Here is a 21,416-nt window from a genome sequence, read left to right on the forward strand (position 1 = left end):
TCAATACAATATCCACATACGCAAAGCAATTCAATCTAACCCTAAATATACACCTCAAACAGCCCCAAAAAACAAACATCATTTTAATCTACTATCCACACCAACCTACTTTATCACTTTCAAACACAATCACACAAACACATACCCTCAAAATTTTTAAGAAAGAGTTAGTGTTTATTTTCACACTACTCTATCTACACACATTGGCAAATTAATAGTTATTTCTTTTCTAGAGTATTGGGTAGCCCTGAAAAGGGCTGTTTTTTTGTTTTGCTATGGCATTCTTTTTTAGTTTCTAAGAATGCGATGTCCTCTGAGGATAGACTTTCTGGCGATAGGTCTGCTTCTTCGGAAAGAGAAGAAGAATTCTTTGGTGTCGATACGACAATCGACAAAGCCTCTGTCAGCTTCAGGTTGCTGCTGCTGTTGCTGTTGTTGCTGCTGCTGTTGCTGCTGTCTCTGAAGTCTGTACTTCTCTGTCCATTCTTCTTTCTCCTTGTTCATTTCTTCTCTGAAGAGCTCTTCTATCAGGTCTTCAGTGATTTTTAACATTCTCACATTCTCTATTTCTTCTGGCTTCGGTATCAGACTGTGTCTGACCCTATGCAAATTCACGTAGGCTTCGTTGAGCTTAGCTAGTTTGGAGCACATCTTCTTAGGAGGATGAGTCGATAATGGATGGCTAGACTGGGAACAACCCGGTTCTTAAAGTGAAAGCGCGGACGTGAAGGAAAACATCCCCACACGGTTTTCGAGCCGCAACGTTCATGAGAGGGATAGTAAGAAATGAAAGAGCATCAATCCAACATTCTTATAGCTGAACAAACCACAAAGGCATTTTTTTCAAAACACAACATTTTTTATTCAAAAATCACTTAACACTAACTAACAACAACTCTAACAATAATCCAACATTAACACATCTAACAATTTTTTTTCAAATCACAAACATTTTTTTCTTCAAATACAATCTACTTTAAACAAGGCTGACAACGTTGTGAATGAAACTGTGATTTCCACTGTTGGAAATCATTAGGCCATTGATGGACACTACGTTTCCTAGCTTGAGACAAAAGATAAGCATAATGGTCACAAAACCATCGATCTACTTTCACATCGTTTCTAGCAGAAGAACGAGGATCGAAATGAGTCACTAAATGTTCTAAGGAATAGCCCAGGCTGCGATGATGCAGAAAATACACACAGTACTGTCCACACACCAAGGAATCTGTGCCTTGTAATTTCACATTATTGAATCGGGTGGTTTGAGCATTTCTTCTCATAAAGTCTATGATATCGTCTTCCAAAGGCGGCAATCCATACGAATCGAAATATTCCACACATCCTTCTTGAGGAAAGTAGACGGCTACCCAGTGGGTTCCTGGGAGATGACTGTCGTCCGTGTTGATCACGTAAGCTTGATGGTCTTTAGGTTTGCGATGAGGGAGTTCATCTTTAGCACAGACGACAGGATTCCAAGAAGACGTATACGAACTGTGGTTCAAAAGGTAATAAAGTTCCCAGGTATCCATTGTTTTGTGTTTGTTTTCTTCTTCACAGGTAATAATAAGTCGTCAATTCGATCCTGACTTTTTGCTTGAAAATGTCTGACGAATAAACGGTTATTCGTTCTGTTTCTTCACTCTGATTCAGGAGAGCTTCGATACGATGGATCTCTTGAGTGGTTAATGGTGGACAAGAATGTTCACGCAAGTCTTTATACCACTGGTGCAACACGTCTTCGTTCGAGATGAGACTCCAAGCTTCGTCCAGATACTCGTCCAATTTTTCTTCTTGACTCAACATCAGGCATTTATCGTGTTGAATTTGACTGGGATGATCGTTTTGACATCCATAGCAATTTTTCTTGATCAATTCCGTCATTTTGTCGACCAAGTGTTTGGCAAAACAGGAGACTAAATGGGCTTCTTGTTCTGGCCATCTCGACTTCATCAAAACTTCTTCGTCTTTGTCTTGAGATTCTTCTTTTTCCACGGTCTCCTCACATTCCATGTCCAAAGTTTCTCCACTAGGTAAAGAGGGATAACAGTCTTCCATGGCTTTCTAATAATCTAGAATGACTTCTCTCAAACTGTTGATTTCTATGGTATTATCGAATTCTGCATACAGGATGACGTTCACTGTTGCTGGCAGAGGATTTGCAAACTGAAGTTCCACACGAATCTGGCCAGATTTTATAGGGTGGAAATGTCCCTCGTCGCTGCCTTGGTCTGGAGTGAAATCGAAAGCCCACAAAGTATAGCCTCCGTCATAATCGTCGTACGTAATGCCGTGAGTGGTGTTGGTTCCTAACTGTCCGGTGGCTTCGTACAGGGACAAGTACGATCTCAAGTAATTTTTGTTGGTAAAGTCAGGTTCGAAAGGTCGGGTACACAAGGTCTTGCCATCACGACTGACTTCGATTTTCTTCACTAAAAAGTGTTGAAAGTTGAAAGGATTTTGATGGAAGGCTCCGTTGAAGGCTGAATTCAGGACCATACCAAGGATTAAACGCTTGGGTAGCTGTCCTTGAAACAGATGATCTTCGGTTATGGAATGCTGGTTAGCGGGAATGGTGAACGTTTTCACTTCCACGCGTCGGATGGGATACTTGGCAGTCGTTCTGCTCAACGTTTGACTGATGTCGTTACCTACTTTGGGTAACACTTCTACGCGTCGTACGTAGAGTTTGGCCTCCTCGATTTTGCTTTTAGGATTGCTAGTCTTAGTAGCAGTTTCATCAGCCAACAAATGGAAAGTGGCACTGCTGCGATTCAGTCTCAGGCGCACATTGACCCCGTTCAGCAAATATTTCTCTTGCAACCACATGTCCAAATGCAAACGATCCATCAGTTCTAAACTCTTTCCACCTAGGATTTTCTTTTGTCTTTCCTCAAAGCCGTCATTGTCTTTTTTTAATGTGTCAAACTCGTTCGCTTCGTCAGGTTCCCACAGCACACAAGCATTGAGATGAGTATCCTTGGCATCTATTCCGTACGTCAAGAGATTTTCCAGGTAGGCACGGTAAGGGTAAGTATCCATGCTACTGCTGACTAGTTTGTTATTCAAGTACAAGTCCACTGAGCTGAACAAGGAATGCATGAAATTGTTGACGGGAGCTATATTCTCAGTGTCTTCTACTGCACCATTATCCTTATCTAGAACTTTGACTTTCAGGTACAAGTAACTGCTATTCAGATCGATGTAATCTTCGGGCTGTCCTTTGATTTCAAACTCGATGGGAGCAGAATCGGTCAAAGAGGAGATGGGATTAAATTCCACCCACTGGGATTCTTGCATGGTCATCATGGTAGGGGGCATGGCAAACAGATCCAGTTCCGTCTTGGAACAGGCGCAAGACTCTCGGTGCATCATTTTGTTTTGTGTTTCAATAATCGAAAACGTCTAAGTCTCGAACGGTTCTTCTTTTCTTGGCCTTTCTCGCTTGAAGTCTGGTGAAAGGGTGTTTTCTTCTTCGTCGTCTCTTTCTGCCTTGTCCTTGCTGAATGCTTGACTCGGTAGCGTGCAGGGCATTTATAGGTGTGTCTCGTCGGCCCAAAATGTCTTTGCCCGTTTGCAGCAAGACATTTTTACCTGCCCTCATGAAGGCTTCTTTAGGGTTTTGTTTGTCGATGATGACATTTTGGAGAAATTCTTTGCCTTGTGTCAGTGCCGCATCTTTCAAGGCGTGCAATCCGCGTGTCACCATCGGTTTCAACACTGGGGCCACCGAACGAAAGGCCGATTTTAACATGTCTCCTAAACCGTGTCCTCGCTGTCGAGCCACCCCTTGGTACACTGGATACATGACTTACGAGTCGTGAGAGAACCGTTTTCGAAAATGGAGTTTCACCGTGACTTTTCCTTTGGTGAATGGAATATTTTGTCCCAAATCTCCTTTTATAGTAATGTTGACCGTGTCCAAATACGACTTGCTGACCGGCAAATAGTGAGGATGGACAAATTCGCGGTGGACGTGGTAAGTGTTTCCACCTTCCTCGTCAGCGTTCGTGGCAGAATCCACTTTGAAAGGAATGACACGCAGTAACGGCACGGAGGTGTGTCCCACCACGTTGTATTCCACCACATCGGAGTACACAAAGATCAAATTCAGTCCTTGGTTCAGTTCTACCGGGGTACGAAAATACTGGCCAAAAGTCACGTTGTCGTAAATGACTGGTAATTCGGGTGGTGTTTTTTGTTCTAATTTCTTCCTCAGTTCCATGTCCCCGCCCAACATGTCAAACAATTCAGGACAAAATATAATGGAGACGATTTTACTTCGCTCAAATTTCATCAAGAAGCGACGAGCTACTTTGTGGTACTCCATGGTGACACTTTTGTTCTTGACATTGGCATTATCCTTCTTAAAAACTTCCCCAAACACACCATTAAACTTGGAGGCTATGGCGCTGACCAAATGATGACCACTGAAATAATAGCCTGGGAGAATGGAGAAGTTGTAGGTCCACGTTTTAGTTTTCTCATCATAGGTTTTATTGGTATATGTGCTACTAGTCTTATCCAACTCCTCTTGCAATGGTTTGTCATGAACTTCCACCTGAAAACAATTTTGCTGGGGAATGACATTGAGGACTTGGGTCGGGTGAATCATTTCTACTAAAGCCACTTCCCAATGGGCTTCGTGATCTAAGGGGATGGCTTGAGGTAATTTGGCCGTGTAACAGCACAACGTGTTGTTGGGAAACACCTCCATGGAACTGTCACTGGGTAAAGTTAAGTAAAATTGGTTTTGGTGACTCATAATTCCAGAGTTCTGTGGCTGTCCGAGGGGTTAGTGGATGTCAGAGGCGTGTCTCCGCCCAAAATGGGGTTCTGGTTGTGGTTGTTGGAGTGGTGACTGGCACTGGCACTGGACACAACGTTCCCGTTCGAGGAGAATTTCAGGGAGGGATTGGGAAGTAGGTAACCGATGCAACTGCTCAATAAAATGGTCCACAATTGTTTGTCTCCTTGTTGCAAACTCAAATTGGCGATGGCTGCCCCGATGACACAATACACCACGAAGATTTGGCAGAAAAAGACGATTTGCGTTTTAGGCACACGTTCTCCACACCACACCCACAAGGGTTGTTTTTGTAAATCTTGCACAGAAGAACTAGGGGAAGAAGGACTGGTCGACGTAGCTGCGTCTGATGTGTGAAAGGGCATGATGGTCACTTCTTCTTTTTATAGTCGATGACTTGCGAAGCGTCGATCCAAGAATCGAAACTGGGTGGATATCCTTTCCAACGTACTTTGACTTCTTTGACACGTCGTTTGCCCACTTTACGGGTTCTGCGTTCGAGAATGCTTTCGATGTCGTACACGTCGTCTTCTTTTTTGGTGACACGTTGTAACTCGGGCAAATAAAACGTTCCTTTGAGTACTTCTCCGTTCATGTCTTCCAATTTATAGACGGCAGGATGACGGCCATGCACTCGTCCAGTGACGCGAAACAATTCGGTCGTCCAGTTAGGTAAGTAACCTTTGTCGAAAGTGCGTTTGGTTTTGCCAATGCGCACCCAATCTCCTACGGTCAACTCTCCACTTTTCTTGGGGACAGCCCTCGTCGGGGACGTACCGAACAGGCGCTCAAACACCACCACTTCGTTGTCGGGAGTCACGTCTTGCGGGGCACGTCCGATGCTTCGATGGTAAGATTGGTTGTACGCTTGCACCAGGTGTGGTAAGATGTCGATGTACTTCAGAGTGTGGTGATGCGTAAAATATTTCCACATGCGTTCTTTCAAAGTGCGTTGAAAACGTTCCAAGATGCTGGCTTTGGTTTCGGGATTCTCGGTGGTAAAAAAATGAATGTCACGTTTCTTTAATTCTTTTTGGAAAGCTTGGTTCAGAAATTCGGTGCCTTTGTCCGTTTGCCATCGAAGAGGGCGACGACCGCTTTGTTTCAACACCCGTTGCAGGGCTCGCACTAACTCGCTGCTGGATTTGGAAGTCAAAGGCACGACCCAGGCAAATTTGGAAAAGACGTCGATGACACAAAACAAATATTTGTAACCACGATTGTAGCTGGCCAAATGAGAGACATCGGCTAAATCGGCTTGCCATTGATGATCGATGCCTTCCACTCGGGCGCGACTTCTGGCAAACTTGCGTCGAATGGGTTTGTGTAAAGTGTAGGTAGCTTGTTCTTGTAACCATCGTTGCACTTGAGGTAAACGGAGACTTTTCAGTCGAGTTTTGGCAGCACGATACAATTTTTGAACTCCTGCGTAACCTGCAGGATGCGAGGGATCGTAGTAAATGCTGGCTAAGACTTTTTCCATTTTTTATTTTGTGTTGGTGTGTTAATAAGTCACCCACTCTTCGGTGATGCTACTTTGGGTGGGTCGAAAGGGTGGTTTGGAAACAGATTTACGTGTCCGATGGGCTACGGGAGTAGAAGTCGAAGGTAGTGGTGGAGGTGGCAATGGAATGGCTTTGGTTTTCTTTTCTTTTTTCGCTTCTGGTTTCCCTTCTTTCTTTTTCACTTCTGTCGAAGGAGGCGTGGACATCATCTTTTTAACCCAAGCTTTCATTTCTTCTCGTTGGGGTGTGGGGGACGGGGTCAATAAGGATGCTGCAATCTTACTCGAAATGGGAGCTGCTGACGGTGTTTGAAACACTTCGCGCGTCTCTTCTTCCTCAGGTCTTTGTGGGGTAGCATCTCTGGTGACGGTTGGGGATGACAGTAGTGGTGGTGGGGGTAATGATGATGATGGTGCTGGACTTTTCATCAAGGTCTTAAAATCTTTCAGAGTGGGTAAAGCTGTTTCGTCTAAAGCTTTCTGGTGAAAGAGTTGCAGTCGTTGCAAGAGTTGACCGTACTTTTGAGATTTTTCTGTTTCGGACAAATCTTGGCGATCCAGCAAGGATTGCAATTCGTGTTGTAACTGGGACATCTCGCTCAAATTGGGATTGGGAGGTAAATGCGGGGTGCGTTGTTCTTGCCACCGATGGTATTCCATCCATCGTTTGTAAGGCACTAAAGCTAGTTTTCGTCCTTCCATGGGGTTGTCAGGGGTGAATTCTGAGATCTTGGGACTTCCGAAGGCCTTTTTATCTTGCTCCCACCAGTCCTCCCAACATGGTTCCCAAGACTCCTTTCAGTATGGGGCCTAACAAGAGAGGTAAAATGCCTCCACGTTGGACCAACATCTTCTTTTTTTGACGAATGGGAATTTTCTTTTGAACCATTTTCCGAAGAACGTGACGATGTTTGCCTAAGCATTGTTTCTGGTGTTTGGACAAAGGGATCGTGCCTTTCAAAACGTTCAAACAACATTCGCACACGGTATCGATGACCTCTTTGGAGGCCGTTTGAATGAGTTTTTTTCGTAGGGGTGGAGAAGCTTTGGACAGGACAGATAACAGGTCCCCATGTTTGGCTAAACGTGGTGGTAGTCCTTTCCTTTTCTTTCCTTGGGGTTTTCTGGAGGGTGACATCTTTGAGTCTTTAGGAGCACCTAAAAACACTGATACCCTACTCGGTCACAGGCCTTTTTTATACTGGAACGCGTCGCCACTGATTGTCTTTACGTTTTATCAGTTTGAGGACAGGCATGACACGTCGTGCAGGGGTACGTAACGGACTAAATCGAGCCAGTTCTTGTTTGGACAAATCCAGTAAACTTTGTAACATGCCCGATCTTTCTTGGACTTTGATTTTGGGAGAAGGTACTTTGTGAGCAGCAGCCACTGCCGCTAAATTGGAAGGTCCTGCCACTGGGGAAGTTCTTTTGGGGGTCATCAACGGAGAAGTTCTTGGTGTGATCAACGTCTCCAAGTACTCTTCAGTTCCTGGTGACATCAACGGAGAAGTGGACAAACGTGAGGCTGCCGGAGACGCAGTCACCGCTGTGGCAGGTCGTGGCTTGCGAGTGTAAGGTTGCGTCCTGGCCGAAGTGCCTCTCTTGCGACTAGTTTTCTTCTTCTGTGGACTTTTCTTTTTCTGGGGACTTTTTCTCTGTTTCTTTTTCTGGGGGCTTCTTTTCTTTTTCTGGGGTGGTGTCTGGTAAGAGGAGGGTCCCGCCACTGGAGAAGTTATTCTTCTTGGGGACCTGGTCTTTTTCATTTTCTTCTTGGGGCTTCGTTGAACTTTTGTCTTGGGGATAACTTTGGGGGCATTTGGATCCCATCTTAAGAGTGAGCGAATGATGACCCCTCCTAGAGTACCGCTCCCTCCAGGTTTCAAAATGATTTGTTTTTTGGTTTGAGTGTCGATGCGGGGATCGGCCAGTTGGGCCAAAGCGACTTTGTTTCGATCGAAAAAGCGTTGGGTTTGATGAGGAATCTGAATGATTCCTTGGAGTAACTGACGTGCCGTCACCGTGAACCATCGTAAGACTTCTTTGAGACTAGCTTCTAAGACACGGGCTCGTGTTTGTGGATCTTTTTCTCGGCTGATGCCATACAAGGCACGAATCAATTTGACGGGAAGATGCGACTGAAGGGACGTCATGTTCACACTGTGTGAGACAGACGAAAAAGGGTCTGAGGTTTTTATAGATTTTTTTCATGGGGAGTGAAATGAAGTCGAGGACGGAGACGTGTACAGGACAGGCCCTCCGTCTTGGCACCAGTGGTGAAACAAGTGGGTACGAAATCGCAAATCCTCGGGGGTCGTAGGTTTCAAATCGACGAGTAAATAGGCGTGTGGAGTTTGAGTGGCATCGTCGTACACCTGAGTCAGCCAAGGCGTTCCTAACTGTTTGGCTAAGACTTGCACTTGCGATTTATCTCGAGGGCTTTTAAACAAGACCACGTAATGCGCATTGAGACTGATGGTGCGATGGGCTTTACTTTGTTGAAACAAATTTTGGGTGATGTAAACGACACTGGCATTACGGTGATGCCCTTTGCGCGTAAACCACAATTTAATTTCTTCTTCGTCTTCTCCTAACATGTCGTCGAAAATGACCAAATGGGTTAGACGGGAGTCAGAGACGATGCCGTCGTCTTCTTTAGGAATGCCTTCCACAAACACGATGGAATCGCCTTGACTTTCTCGCAAGAGGCTGTACGCCGATTGCCACTCTTTGTAACACCACACGATCCGTTGAGGGGGCCGATCGATCAAATGATGTTTATGTTCGATCAAACGTTTGACGAATTCGGTTTTGCCTGAACCGCTAGGTCCAGCAATGAGCATGTTAAAGGGATGGCGAAGATACAAAGCCTCCCAACTGGCACGATCTAAGTGTTCGTCGATGACTTTGACAGTAGAGGAAGAGGGAGCAGAGACAGCAGAGGTAGCCATGGTATGAGAAATGTCACTTGTGACACGAAAAACAAACAAGACAAGAGTTTATATACTTTTTCAGAACACGTTTATTGAATGTTTCAAATATGAACACGAAAGACAAAAATACATACAACCCAAATAGTGATGTACAGGAATATAAAACACAGCAAAGCGATCAAAGTGGAATATAAACAAGTGTCTGTACAACATGTTTTGGGTAACCAAGATGTCCTAGGGACAGTGTGTAATGTTCTTACAGTCTCTACATGAGGTATTGTCACACAAGTGTCCTCCCGGAATGACCTTTCAGGAATGTCCATGACAGTCCTGTCCTGAAGCGAGTGGTTGTTCTCGGTGACGGGTTCTTCTGGCACCGTCACTAACACGGGTTGAAAAGTAACTTTTTTCCTTGAACAACTCTTGTGCATACTGGGCCACTTCTTGGGTCCAAGCCTCAAAACCCCCCTTTTTCCAATCACGAACATCTGTCCAATGAGGGTGTAAGTCACAAGCTACACACACATCGTCATACACGTCTTGGGTCGCTAAAAGTTGACGAATCTTTTTTTCCTGTTGAGGTCGAGAAGTATCCAGATGAAAACGCAAGGCTTTGAACAAAAGGAGTTTTTCGTGACCATTTAAGGCCATGGAGGTGGTAAGTACTGATCGTAAAGAGTCCACAAAGAATCGGCTGGTAAACGAAATCCCAGAAAACAAGTCACTAAGACACACACCACTTGTCGTCCAAAATTGAATGGATACAGTTCTTGTAATAATTGATGGTAATGATCCACGGTTTGAATATGGTCATTGAGTTCCTTCCACGGAATCTGTTGGATGACATGTGACATAAACCGTGGCATGGCAGCCTGTTTTTATAGTCTCTTTTTTTCGGATGCAATAGACGTACTTTCTAGCCAGAGATCTTCGTTCTCCAGTAGGGAATCTAAATCTTGCATACTGTAACCGAAACGTCAGAGTTCGTTTAGGTGTTTCCTCTTCCTCTAAGTAGATTCCACGTAAAATATGTTGGTAATCCTTTAACTTGTCTTCCTCAATGCATTGCACTAGGTGAATCTCGAAGTAACCATAATCATGAACATGTCGATCATTAGCGACCTCAAAGTTTTGAACAATGTCTGACCATTGAAAGAATTTCTGACGAATCAGTTCTCTTATACCCTTCAGGTACCAGTGGTTAAAGATCTGGTGACGTATCGGATGCAATTGTTCTTTACGTTTCACTTGTATTTTGACCAGCTCTCGGTAAATGCGTTCTCTCAACTCCACAGGCAAAGCACGAATGTTCTCTTGTAAAGTATCCATGAATAGGTCATTACTAAATCCTCTTTGGTCTGACACAAGAAATGTACTCTTTGCACAAACATGGTTTCACTTCAGTGTCGAATTTAAATCGTTGAGTCACTAATCTACACATTACAATTCGTTCAGAAGTTTCCTCTTTCACCAAGTTGACATTGTGTTCAAGATGTTGGTAATTCGTTAACTCTTCCTCTGGAATTCGATGCAGTACGTTTACAATGTAGTAGATAGAATCGTCAATACCAAACCATTCCTTTTTATAACCAGGAGGTCGTTGATCAATGTCTGTCCAATGGAACACTTTCAATTGAATCAGTCCTTGTATAGCCTTCAGGTACCAGTGGTTCAAACACCGGTGACGTATCGGATGCAATTGTTCTTTACGTTTCACTTGTATTTTGACCAGCTCTCGGTAAATGCGTTCTCTCAACTCCACAGGCAAAGCACGAATGTTCTCTTGTAAAGTATCCATGAACAGATGATTATGGTAAAAAGTTACTTCAATGTCTCGGTCCCACTAAGGGTAAGTAATGACAATTCGGTGACCATCGAGCATGTTCAACGAAGGCCGAATCTTGCGGTTCCCAGTGGTGAAGTGACACACCGCAACTGAAGCACTTGACTTTATCTCCTTCGCCCAAGTAGAAAAATCCGGCTCTGGCTAATTCTTCGGGGGTCGGTCCTCCCAGATACTTTGGCCATTTTCCTTTGAACGATTGAAGACGATTTTCAAAGTCGCAGTATTCCGACAAACGCACAGGAAACGAATATTCGTTTTTCACAGGTTCGTTTCGATGAGGGTTGAGTGAAATGGGCAGGAGTTTGCTCAGGGCTGGATGACATCCGTAGGGAGGTAAACGTGAAGGTCGACATTCCCCTTTAAAACGAAACCCAGTAAAATGTCCAAGAGGACGAGCAGCATCGCTTTCGCATCCCACAGGTTTGACACGCACAGCATCACTTTCCATGACAGGGGTAGGGGCACTAAAGTTCCCATGATGCTTTACGGCATCGCTCAGGTCACAAGGTACAGCATCGGTCCCATCGCAAGGCTCACAATCGCACTCGTCTGCAAACTCCGTTACGCAATTACAATGGTAACCACATGGACAATCGCAGTTTCCTTCCGGACATTTTCCGTCGCAATGTCTGGGTCTTGTCCATCCAGTATTAGTCACACTAGAGAAAGATACAGCTTTTTTACAATCCCCAAACTGGAACGATGTCTCTTTCAAAGTATTCATCTTGTTCGCTCGGTCTTGGTAGTCACAATGAACTATCGATCTTGCCTAGGGTTCCTTTTTTATATACAGACCAATACCGACGTGACCGTACGGTAAGGTGAAATGATTGGGAAGTCGAACTCGCTTCTGGTACACGATTTGATAGACTTTTTCCAGGGGTCGACTGACGATGTGGTGAGTGGGTAAACGTACAATCTTGTTCGGTTGGTAAGTGGTCACTTTAAAGTTTCCATCCTCTCCCGATTGCAAGGCTTCTTTCAATACCCCAAAGTTGACCACTCGACTGGTACGATAATTCAGAGTCAGTCCTTTCACTTTGCACGTCGTGTGCACTTCTCCTTGTTTGTCACGGTATTCGTAGCCGTAATTTTTGGGACCGCCACTGACGAAACTTAGAATCTTGTCGTCGGGATGCTCATCTGTCCAGGCTCCTAAACGGTCTCCTTCGATGTCAGGGTGATGTTGAATCGGGTGATGAATGTAAATGCAACTGTCCGTGTCAAAGTACAGGACGCGTTCTTCTAACAGTTCTAAAGCTTCGTACAATTTTAAGCGAGCATGGGCTGTCACGTAAGCCGCAATGATGACATTTCCAAAAGGGTCGTCTTGTACAAAGTCCAGATCTTCTTCGTAATTGACCAAGATCAAATTCTCTCGAACGACGTCGACGTGTTTCATGTATTTGGTTTTGTCGTGAATCATCTGGAAGTAGCGGGAAGGTTCTGTCAAATATTCCGTCTTGGGTAAACACGGTCGTTGTGCCATCTTACCCCACAAGCAATTTAACATCACTTTGGCAAACGATCGCCTGCCTTCGTTTTTCTCGATGTGGTCTAAAGTGATGCCTTCTTGTTCGTAGTATTTCTCTTTGAATTGTATTTGGTCTTCGGGAGTGTGACACCAGGAAGGATAGCCGCTGGCTTCTTGCTTCAGTTTCAAAAAGGCATCCACGTAGTCTGCGAAAATGCCTTTCTGCGTGGGGTCACCCTTGCAGTATTGTTGTGTCTTGGGAAAGTGGCAAATTTCGTACACTTCTAACAGTTGGTATCCCATGTCCAGAGCTTTGAACAATTCTACGCTGACCCAAGTTCCCGTCAAGGCCCGTTCTTCCTGGCTGTGATGGCAAGGTTGGTCTTGGTTGCACGTTTCGGCACAAGTACGGCACAAGGGAAACATCAGTTTGCCTTGACAATGGTGAGGTAAGACGGGATGGTATAGGTTCGTGGGAGGCAAAACTTTGCACTTGATCAAGCCTTCGTATTGTCGAATGTTTTTCAGGTCGATGTGTTCCGTCAGCAATTGCGGGTGCCCTACAGGAAAGCGACAATATTTGCACACGTAGGGATACAGCGAACACACGTCCAAGTATTTGATTTCTTCTCCTTTCTCTTCGTCGGCTTGGTACAGCAAACAGGTGGCATTGGTCCTTCCTCCGTACAAACTATCCCTCGGGTTCAGCGGGTCCATGAACTGGTAACTTTCCACGAGGCGTTTAAACTCGGGATCGGTTTTCATACGGTGATCGTACTCGTGTTCCCACATTTCCACCACTTGGTATCCTTGCTGTTCTAACTTCAAGCGTCGCTGACAAGTGTCCTGGTACAAGTCTTCCATGGTTCGTTGCAAAAACTGATTTTTAGTGCCACGGTCAGGGTAACAGACGGGACATCCGTGAAATAAGCAACCGTTAAACTCGTACACGATCTTGGGGTTTTCTAAGTCCCAGCCATCGACCGAATACGTTCCGATGGTCTTTTCGCCTCCTCCGTTGCGGGCATGCTGAATCCACTTGTCTTCCTTGTCGCACAAGTAATGTAACCAGCGTAGGGCTTTGACCGAGTATTGACGTTTGACAAAGTGGGTCGTTTGAGGACTGATGACAGCCACGGTCTTTTCAGGCATGAATCGTTGTCGATACACTAAGGAACACGCTTTGGCAATGGTGCAAGCTTCTTTCAAAGGATCGACCCCTCCGTGTTCCATGAACAGTTCTCGAAATTTTCCACAGCAACGTCGTAAAATGTCCACGTCGGAACGACAATACTTTAGCATTTCTTCCTGAAAGTCGAAAGGGTCCGAGGCGTGAATCTGGTACCAAGCGTAGAAAGCTTCTCGTTGTTCGGTACGCATGTTGTCGGGGTCGTAATAGTGAGCCTCAGGCAAATGGGGTAGAACGGCGTGTTGATTGGCTTCCGTATTGAAAAAGTGTGGAAAGTACCCTTTAGCCATTTCTGTCATTCCAAACGTTTTAGGCATTCGGCTCAAAGGCATGGCCAAGTAACTCATCGAATCTTTAAACTGTACTTGTCCCACTTGCATGAAAATGATTTTGGCTCCGTTCAAAGTCACTTTAGGACGTTCGGTGCCTTGTTCCGTATAGTACCTCAAAAGAAACTGTCCATCGTATCCGGAGAAATTGTGAGCCATCACCGTGGCATGACGATGACAATCTCCGTAACGTTCGATGTCCTCTTGGCTCCACGTCTTGTCGATGGGGTCTAAGACCCATCGAGCGAAATCGGCTAGCGTGTTCGGTCCCCGAAAGATTTTTTCACGTCCTCCAGGAATCTTGCTGCAGTGAGGGCAATGACTGAAGATAGGTTCTTGAATGCACTTCTCGCACGCTCGATGAGCCACGCAGAAATTAGGAATGTGAATGCCAGTCTCTTGCATGCATTCGAAATCGAAAAAGATGAAATTGCCTTTCTTCTTGTGACCATCCTCTTTCTCTGGTGGGGGTTGGTATTTTTGCACGTAGCATTGGTGTTCCAAGTCCACGATGTAGTGACAAATGTGACATTTTTTCTTTCCTGAACATACGTGTGCCTTGGTATTATTGGTACGTATGACTTGTTCACACGTAGAGCACAATCTCAGCAGTTGACAAGCGCATTTCTTCTGTGAACCTTGCGTTTTCAGATGTTGTTGGTAACAGGTAGGGCTGACAAACGTGCGCAGACAAGTGGAACAAGGCACTGGTTCTTCGCTCAGACAGGGTGAAGAGGCCAAACATCCTGTGCATTTCGATCCACAATGCTTGTGTTGCTCTCGATTATTATAACCATGGTCACATTTCTCACAATAATAAACATATCTCAGGAATCCAGTGATACTGGTAATGGTATCGAAATGGTCATCGTGATGATAAAGGTGAATGTATTTTCCATCCTTAAAATCTTGGCCTCGAAACAACAGAGGTCCGCGCACTTCTTGAGGGTGCACTTTCAAGGTGTAGCGTGGAGCTAGGGTATCTTGCAATTTTTGCATCTCAGGAATGCCACAGGGTGTGTCTTTGGGCAGTCCGGCTTGTTGTAACAGGAGTTCTGCTTCATTTCGTTGTTTGGCTCGGTCGGAACGTTGAATAGTGTCCCAGGTTCTTTTCCATTCTACCGTGTCGTTCTTGTTGGCATAGGTTAGTCCCACCACGATGGCACGGGCTAAACACATCTGGTCATGAGGGTTGTCAATTCGGACGAGACTCTTTTTGGTGTTGCGAAGGTCGTCCACCAATAACATCTTTTTGCGTCCTGTCCCTTGAGGAGGAGAGACGTGGGTCATGTCCAGTGTGGCTTTACCATCGGTGATGTCAAACTGATCATTAGATTGTTGTACGTGTTGAATCTTGTCCATGACTTTGGAAGCAGTCAATTCTGCAGGGGTGCTAAACTCGATCCAAACAGGGGATTTCAAACCGTCGTGTTGTATGGAAAGTCTCAAGCGATCATCTTCTTTGGGTTGACATTGTCGCTTGAGTGCAGTGAGCAAAGAATCCCACACCTCGGTGATGAACACTTCTGCTTTCTCTAACGGCACTTCAGCCTTGAAATCTTTAAACTTCACCGTGTATTTGTAAGCCGTGGTTCTAAATTTTCTAGAGGAGCGCTTTTCCGTCTCTCGAATGGAATAGTACTTTTCAGGGTTAACTAAGGGTGGTGAACTTGGTTTAGAGGGTTGGGATTCTGGTTCACTCATGTCCTCTTCAAAATCACTAGCATGAATTTGTGCCAAGATTTCAGCCCTGGTACGAGGCGATAGATCACGTTTCTGCCTCTTACTTTCTTCTTCTTTCTTCTCGAATGAATGGGATCGTTTCATCTTGAAAGCAAAAAGTCAAATGACTCAAGTTCAAACACCATAAACTACTTTATAGTCATAGCAGACCAGCGTATATAAAAGGGTGTGTGTCTTGTCCTTTCACTATTCATTTCACTCTCAATCCGAGCACAACGATGGAAGAGACTAACCAGATGGAACGTTTCGTCAGAGCTTTGCGAGGGGTCATTAGAAAATTCTCTTCAGACCAGCCTACGGACTACTCTCCTTCCTTTAGAGATAAAAGTCAAGATACTTGCTATATCTGTCAGAAGAAAGGGCATTGGTCTTCAGAGTGTCCAGACCGTCAAAAAAGAACAAAAACAGGGGCTAAAAAAGACAAAAGTCAAGATACCTGTTATTATTGTCAAGAAAAAGGACATTGGTCTCCAGATTGCCCCAAAAAGAAACAAGAGGAGTCAGAAGAAAAGAGGAATTCTTCAGAAGAAGAGAGGGATTCTTGGGAAGAAGAGAGGGATTTCTCAGAGGAAGAAAGCAGACAGGTGAAGAAAAAGAAACAGGAGAAGAGAAGAAGGGAAGAAAGTGAGGAAGAAGAAGAGGAAAAGAGTGTGAAGGTGAAGAAATTGAAAAAACAGAGAGACTAAACATGGAGAAAGAAGAAGTGAATGAACTTTTAATTAAAGTGTTTTGTTGTGAATTGTGAATTGGATTGTTAGAATGGAGAAAAAAATAAATAAATGATATAAGGTAAGTGTCTTTGAGTTATGATTTTAAAATAAGAACGTACACTCACGCACTCATACACAGACACGTACTATAAGGGTAAAATGGGTGGGGTTTATTTATTTTTTTTTTTTTTGAGTTATTGGCAAATTGAAATTGTATTTCTTTTCGAGAAATGTGGGTGGCCCTGAAAAGGGCCTTTTTTCTTCATGGTGAAAGGGTGAGTTTAAGCAATCAACTTTAACTGCCTTATGCCTTTGCCACGGCCAAGGCCTACTTCTGGACTGCGTAATGTTGATGATGATTGGGTTGAAATCACTAAGGGTGGTACGGTAGGCTTAGTCACAGGGTTAACATGTTTAGCTCGGGAAGGTCGTATTCTCTTCGGTCGTAATAAAGAAGTCTGATACATTTGTTTCAGACTTCTTAACTCCGCTAAAATGTCCAACAGTACCGTGACCGTTTGATTTTCACCCTCTTGTTTCTTTGCTGCTGCTTCTTCTTGCTGTTGCTGCTGTTGTTTTTTTCTTACCTCTTCTTCTTGTTGCTGTTGCTGTAGGAGAAAAGCCTGTTCCGCTTCCTTTTGTCGTTGTATAAATTTCTCCAATTCTTCTTTTTGTCTCTGTCTAAAATTTTCCACTTGCGGTAATGAAGAAGGTAACGAAGGTTCCGGAACAAATTCTTGCGAGGAGAGAAAATCCACAAAATCCCAATTCACCTCTTCTGAAAGTAAGTCCGAGTTCCCTTGGGCAGTCTCCCCTGCTGGTGCACCCCAATGGATCGTTTTCTGAGTTTCCGTCATGTTGAATCACTGTCGCATAGATTGACTGCACACAAGCGCTAGCGAATCTAAATAGACTACGTGACGTCACAGACTGCTCTCTTCGGATTGGATGAGGGCTAACTGAATTCTGTAACGCGTGTTCGGATTGGTGAATGAACTCAATCCGTTTCAATCCTTCCTGTCCCTATAAATAAGCGCCGTTCACTGCATTGATTCACCTATTCTCGGAGCCTCAACATGTGGACCGACGTTGAATCTTCAACCCTTGTGTCAACAATGATGTTCAGGACGGACATGCTCATGTATGTCCGATCCAAGTGGACCGTTGTCCACAGGACCAACAGCAGCCTGTGGATAAGAAGAGTCTATATAGAGAGACAAGGTTGCCTCAAGAGGACTCTGATGTATGGCCCTGCTGTAAGACGAAGTTTGAGGAAAAGAAGATGTCGCAAATGCCCTTTATGTTAAGGGCATATTAACATAAACCAAAGGCCCTTTTCAGGGCCAGCCATATTTCTCGAAAAGAGATAGTCTTTGAATTGCCTACCCCTTTTTTAAAAAATTTTTAAATTTTTAAAAAAAAAAAAAAAATCCCATGTTAAATTCCCCTTGTCCCTAAACAAGCCCAAACTCTATTCCCCATGTTAAATTCCCCTTGTCCGTAAAGTGACCCACGATTTATTCCCATGTTAAATTCCCCTTGTCCGTAAAGTGACCCACGATTTTTTGCCATGTTAAATTTCCATTGTCCGTAAAGTGACCCAGGGGTGTTTTTAATGCTAATTCCCATTGTCCGTAAAGTGCCCCCCTTCACTACTTGCGTGAGTATGCAAAAGTCAAAGCACTCAGGATAAAAGGTCTGAGTTTCGAGCCTCAGTCCGTATCTATTTATATTTCTATTTGTTACACACCTCTTCTATTTATTTGAGACAAAAAATTTCTAAGTTTGAAATTGATACAATTTTATCATATCTGCTGGTATAGAGTTAACATAGCTGCCACAATGATTCCTAGGATAGATGGCTCCGTTTCTCTCCATACGAAATATATATATATATATATATATATATATATATATATATATATATATATATATATATATATATATATATTGTTGAGTATCACTCGTTTGTGGGCAGGGATTTGATCTGTTAATAAAAATGCAGTCAAAATTAAAAATGTGACAAAATAATTATATTTTTGTCATTTTGCTGCTAAATGTAATATATTACATCTTTTCAATAATTTCACCATGTTTACATGCACAGCTGCAGCGACTAAAACAGCCGAATTTTACCAGAAGTACATAGACACCAGTAACATAAAAGCCGTTTCCTTATCTGGTGCTGCGCACGTTTTTGTGAGTATACACTACAGAAAGTTTTGATCATATGCGCAATTACTAGAGCATAGAAAACGTATAATCAGCTATCGGGAAAGAGGCAATGTGACGTCACTTAAATGAATACCTAACTTTTACACTTTTGAGAGATCCTTAAGCTGTCAGGTAGACAGTGGCGATTGTTGTCTCTCATGTGGAAGGTTTTTTTGTAATAATAATAATATTAACAATAATAATAATAATAATAATAATAATAATAATAACAACAATAATAATAATTTGTATTAAGATTATAATAATTAAGTTTCAGACATTTGTCCCCTTTACGAATTTGTTGTGATGACCATGGTCATGTCAAATCTTTAGTTTCGGGGGTGCGTAATTTCTTTTCTTCAGCACGTTGTGAGGCTTTTCAGTTTCGGAGTTCAGTAAATCTTTTTGATGTAGTCCGTAATCCCACAATACCTAAATGGAAGTTATCGGAGTTCAGTAAATCTTTTTGATGTAGTCCGTAATCCCACAATACCTAAATGGAACTTATCGGAGTTAAAATTTAAATAACTTTTAAAGAACACCGGAAATTATGAAGTTTGTTAATTGTGGTGGAAGTCATTTTACACATTTTATTTACGTACTATTTTCTGGTTAGCCGTGGTGAAAGTTGAAATACGCTCTTTATTTACATGTTCTGATTAGCCGTAGCGAAATTCGTTATACGTTCTTTATTTACATAATATTTTCTGGTTAGTCGTGGTGAAGATCTTTATACACTCTTTATTTACATAATATGTTCTGGTTAGCCATGGTAAAAGTCGTTATACACTCTTTATTTATTTAATATTTTTTGTTAGCCATGGTGAAATTCGTTATACACTCTTTATTTACATAACAGTTTCTAGTTAGCCGTAGTGAACGTCGTTATACATGCTCTCTTTACAAAATATTTTTCAGGTTCAATAAAAGCTTGATAGATTTCCTCAGCGCCACATTACAATATAATGCGTCTTACTTAAATGTCTAACAGTTTCAAAACTAATTTATTTTTCAATTTTTGTTATAAAACTTATTTCAGACTAAAACATTCACATTTCACATCTTTCCCATTTATACTAACATACTTATAGTAAAAACAAATATATCTCGAGCTGTCAGAATTTTATGTAAAACTAATATTTATTATCGCAATTCTTACTGGTGCTGTAGCCTACGGACCATTACGGGGGTGCCTGTGGTACAACAGCCAGTCCTTATATTGCTAACTGCAATTACAATGGAGCCTTCGAGATGCTGAACTTCATCTACGGCAACCTCATCAGGCCCAGCGGAAATGTTCAACTGAATGGCAAGGTCAGTTCACACATTTGTATCATAACCAAATGTAAGCCTTCAACTTTACAAGGGTATGTTTCTGAATAAGCATGGCTCATATTTTGAATAACAGATACAAAATTCGCTTTCTACGTTATTTGAAATGCATATTTGTAAAAACTTATTAACAATGGCTAAATAACCATTATTATTCACACCTTTTGCATTTTCAAGTTATACTTACCTACTTATCTAGCAGTCTGCCCATCTATTTGTACATATATTTGTCCATCCATCCATCCATCTCTCTTATGATCGTTGGACCTCTTGATAAATCTCATGGAGATCTTTCAAATAATTCATTAGTAAGTCTCCCATGTCTGCTTCGGGTCGGGGATTTTGTTCTTTGTTTGTGCTTTGACAGTTCATGCCGGAAATGAAAACGGGGGAAGTTTTACAATCCCTCAACCTTAAGCATTTCACCAGAAACTATATAAAATCTTTACAAGAATCAATAGTTAAAGCAGGCCTTAAATAACAAGATAAAGAAAGACTTAAAATACAATTATTTGTCACACTTTTTTTTAAATAATTATAGTTTATGGAATACGATCAGACAGAGGTTGTTTCAAGTGCACGCAAAAAGAGATTCTTACTGACGGGCACTATTGATGTCAACAGCTACATACAGAATGTTCTGAACACATACCTACCAGGAGGCTCTGGGATAGGACTACTACCGAATTTCTCCAACCCATTCTTGGACTGGTGGAAGAACCTGTTACCAGGTATGTTATATAATGTTAGAAAAGGACAAGATTAAATAATTGTCATAAAATGCTGATACAATCTACAGCGATAACGCAAATATAATATCACGGAAATAGACCTTCATCAGCTTAATTGGTTTTTCTTCCAGGGCATACAATAGGCAGACAAGTTTTTGTTAGAAAGACGGCAACAAATCATACTTGTAATACAGATAATACTAGTGATAAGACAAAGTTAAAACTTTATATACCATCCAACTCTCAAGGCAGAACCTACATTTGAAAGTAGAAATCGTGACGTTGTGATATTTGTATCGTCCATTGTCAGGAAATTCCTTTAAGTTAAGCGTGCACTCAAACATAAATATTGCGTTTCATAAAATCATCAAACTATTTTCCCTTTGATCAAATCAGGTAGCCCGATACTAATAGTAATCAATCAACTCGATGCTAACATCAGTCATCCAGCCCCATACTAATAGCAATCAACTCGATGCTAACATCAATCAGCCAGCGCCATACTAATACGAATCAATCAACTCGATGCTAACATCAATCAGCCAGCCCCTTACTAACAGAAAGCAATCAACTCGATGCTAACATCAATCAACCAGACAAATAC

At 42.8% G+C, this 21,416-nt stretch overlaps 1 protein-coding gene across 1 annotated transcript in view; it reads left to right on the forward strand.

The window, feature by feature from the left end:
- The window catches only part of LOC149785811 (uncharacterized), a 35,076-nt gene that overhangs the window by 10,668 nt on the left and 2,992 nt on the right, over window positions 1–21,416 (forward strand). Inside the window, exons 4-6 of the mRNA XM_089979752.1 lie at window positions 18,643–18,734; window positions 19,920–20,063; window positions 20,623–20,812. Of these exons, the coding sequence (XP_089835878.1) occupies window positions 18,643–18,734; window positions 19,920–20,063; window positions 20,623–20,812 (426 nt within the window). The remainder of the gene's footprint in view (window positions 1–18,642; window positions 18,735–19,919; window positions 20,064–20,622; window positions 20,813–21,416) is intronic.

Source organism: Sinohyriopsis cumingii, chromosome 13 (assembly GCF_028554795.1).
Source record: "Sinohyriopsis cumingii isolate HCF-2022 chromosome 13, ASM2855479v2, whole genome shotgun sequence".
NCBI lineage: Eukaryota > Metazoa > Mollusca > Bivalvia > Unionida > Unionidae > Sinohyriopsis > Sinohyriopsis cumingii.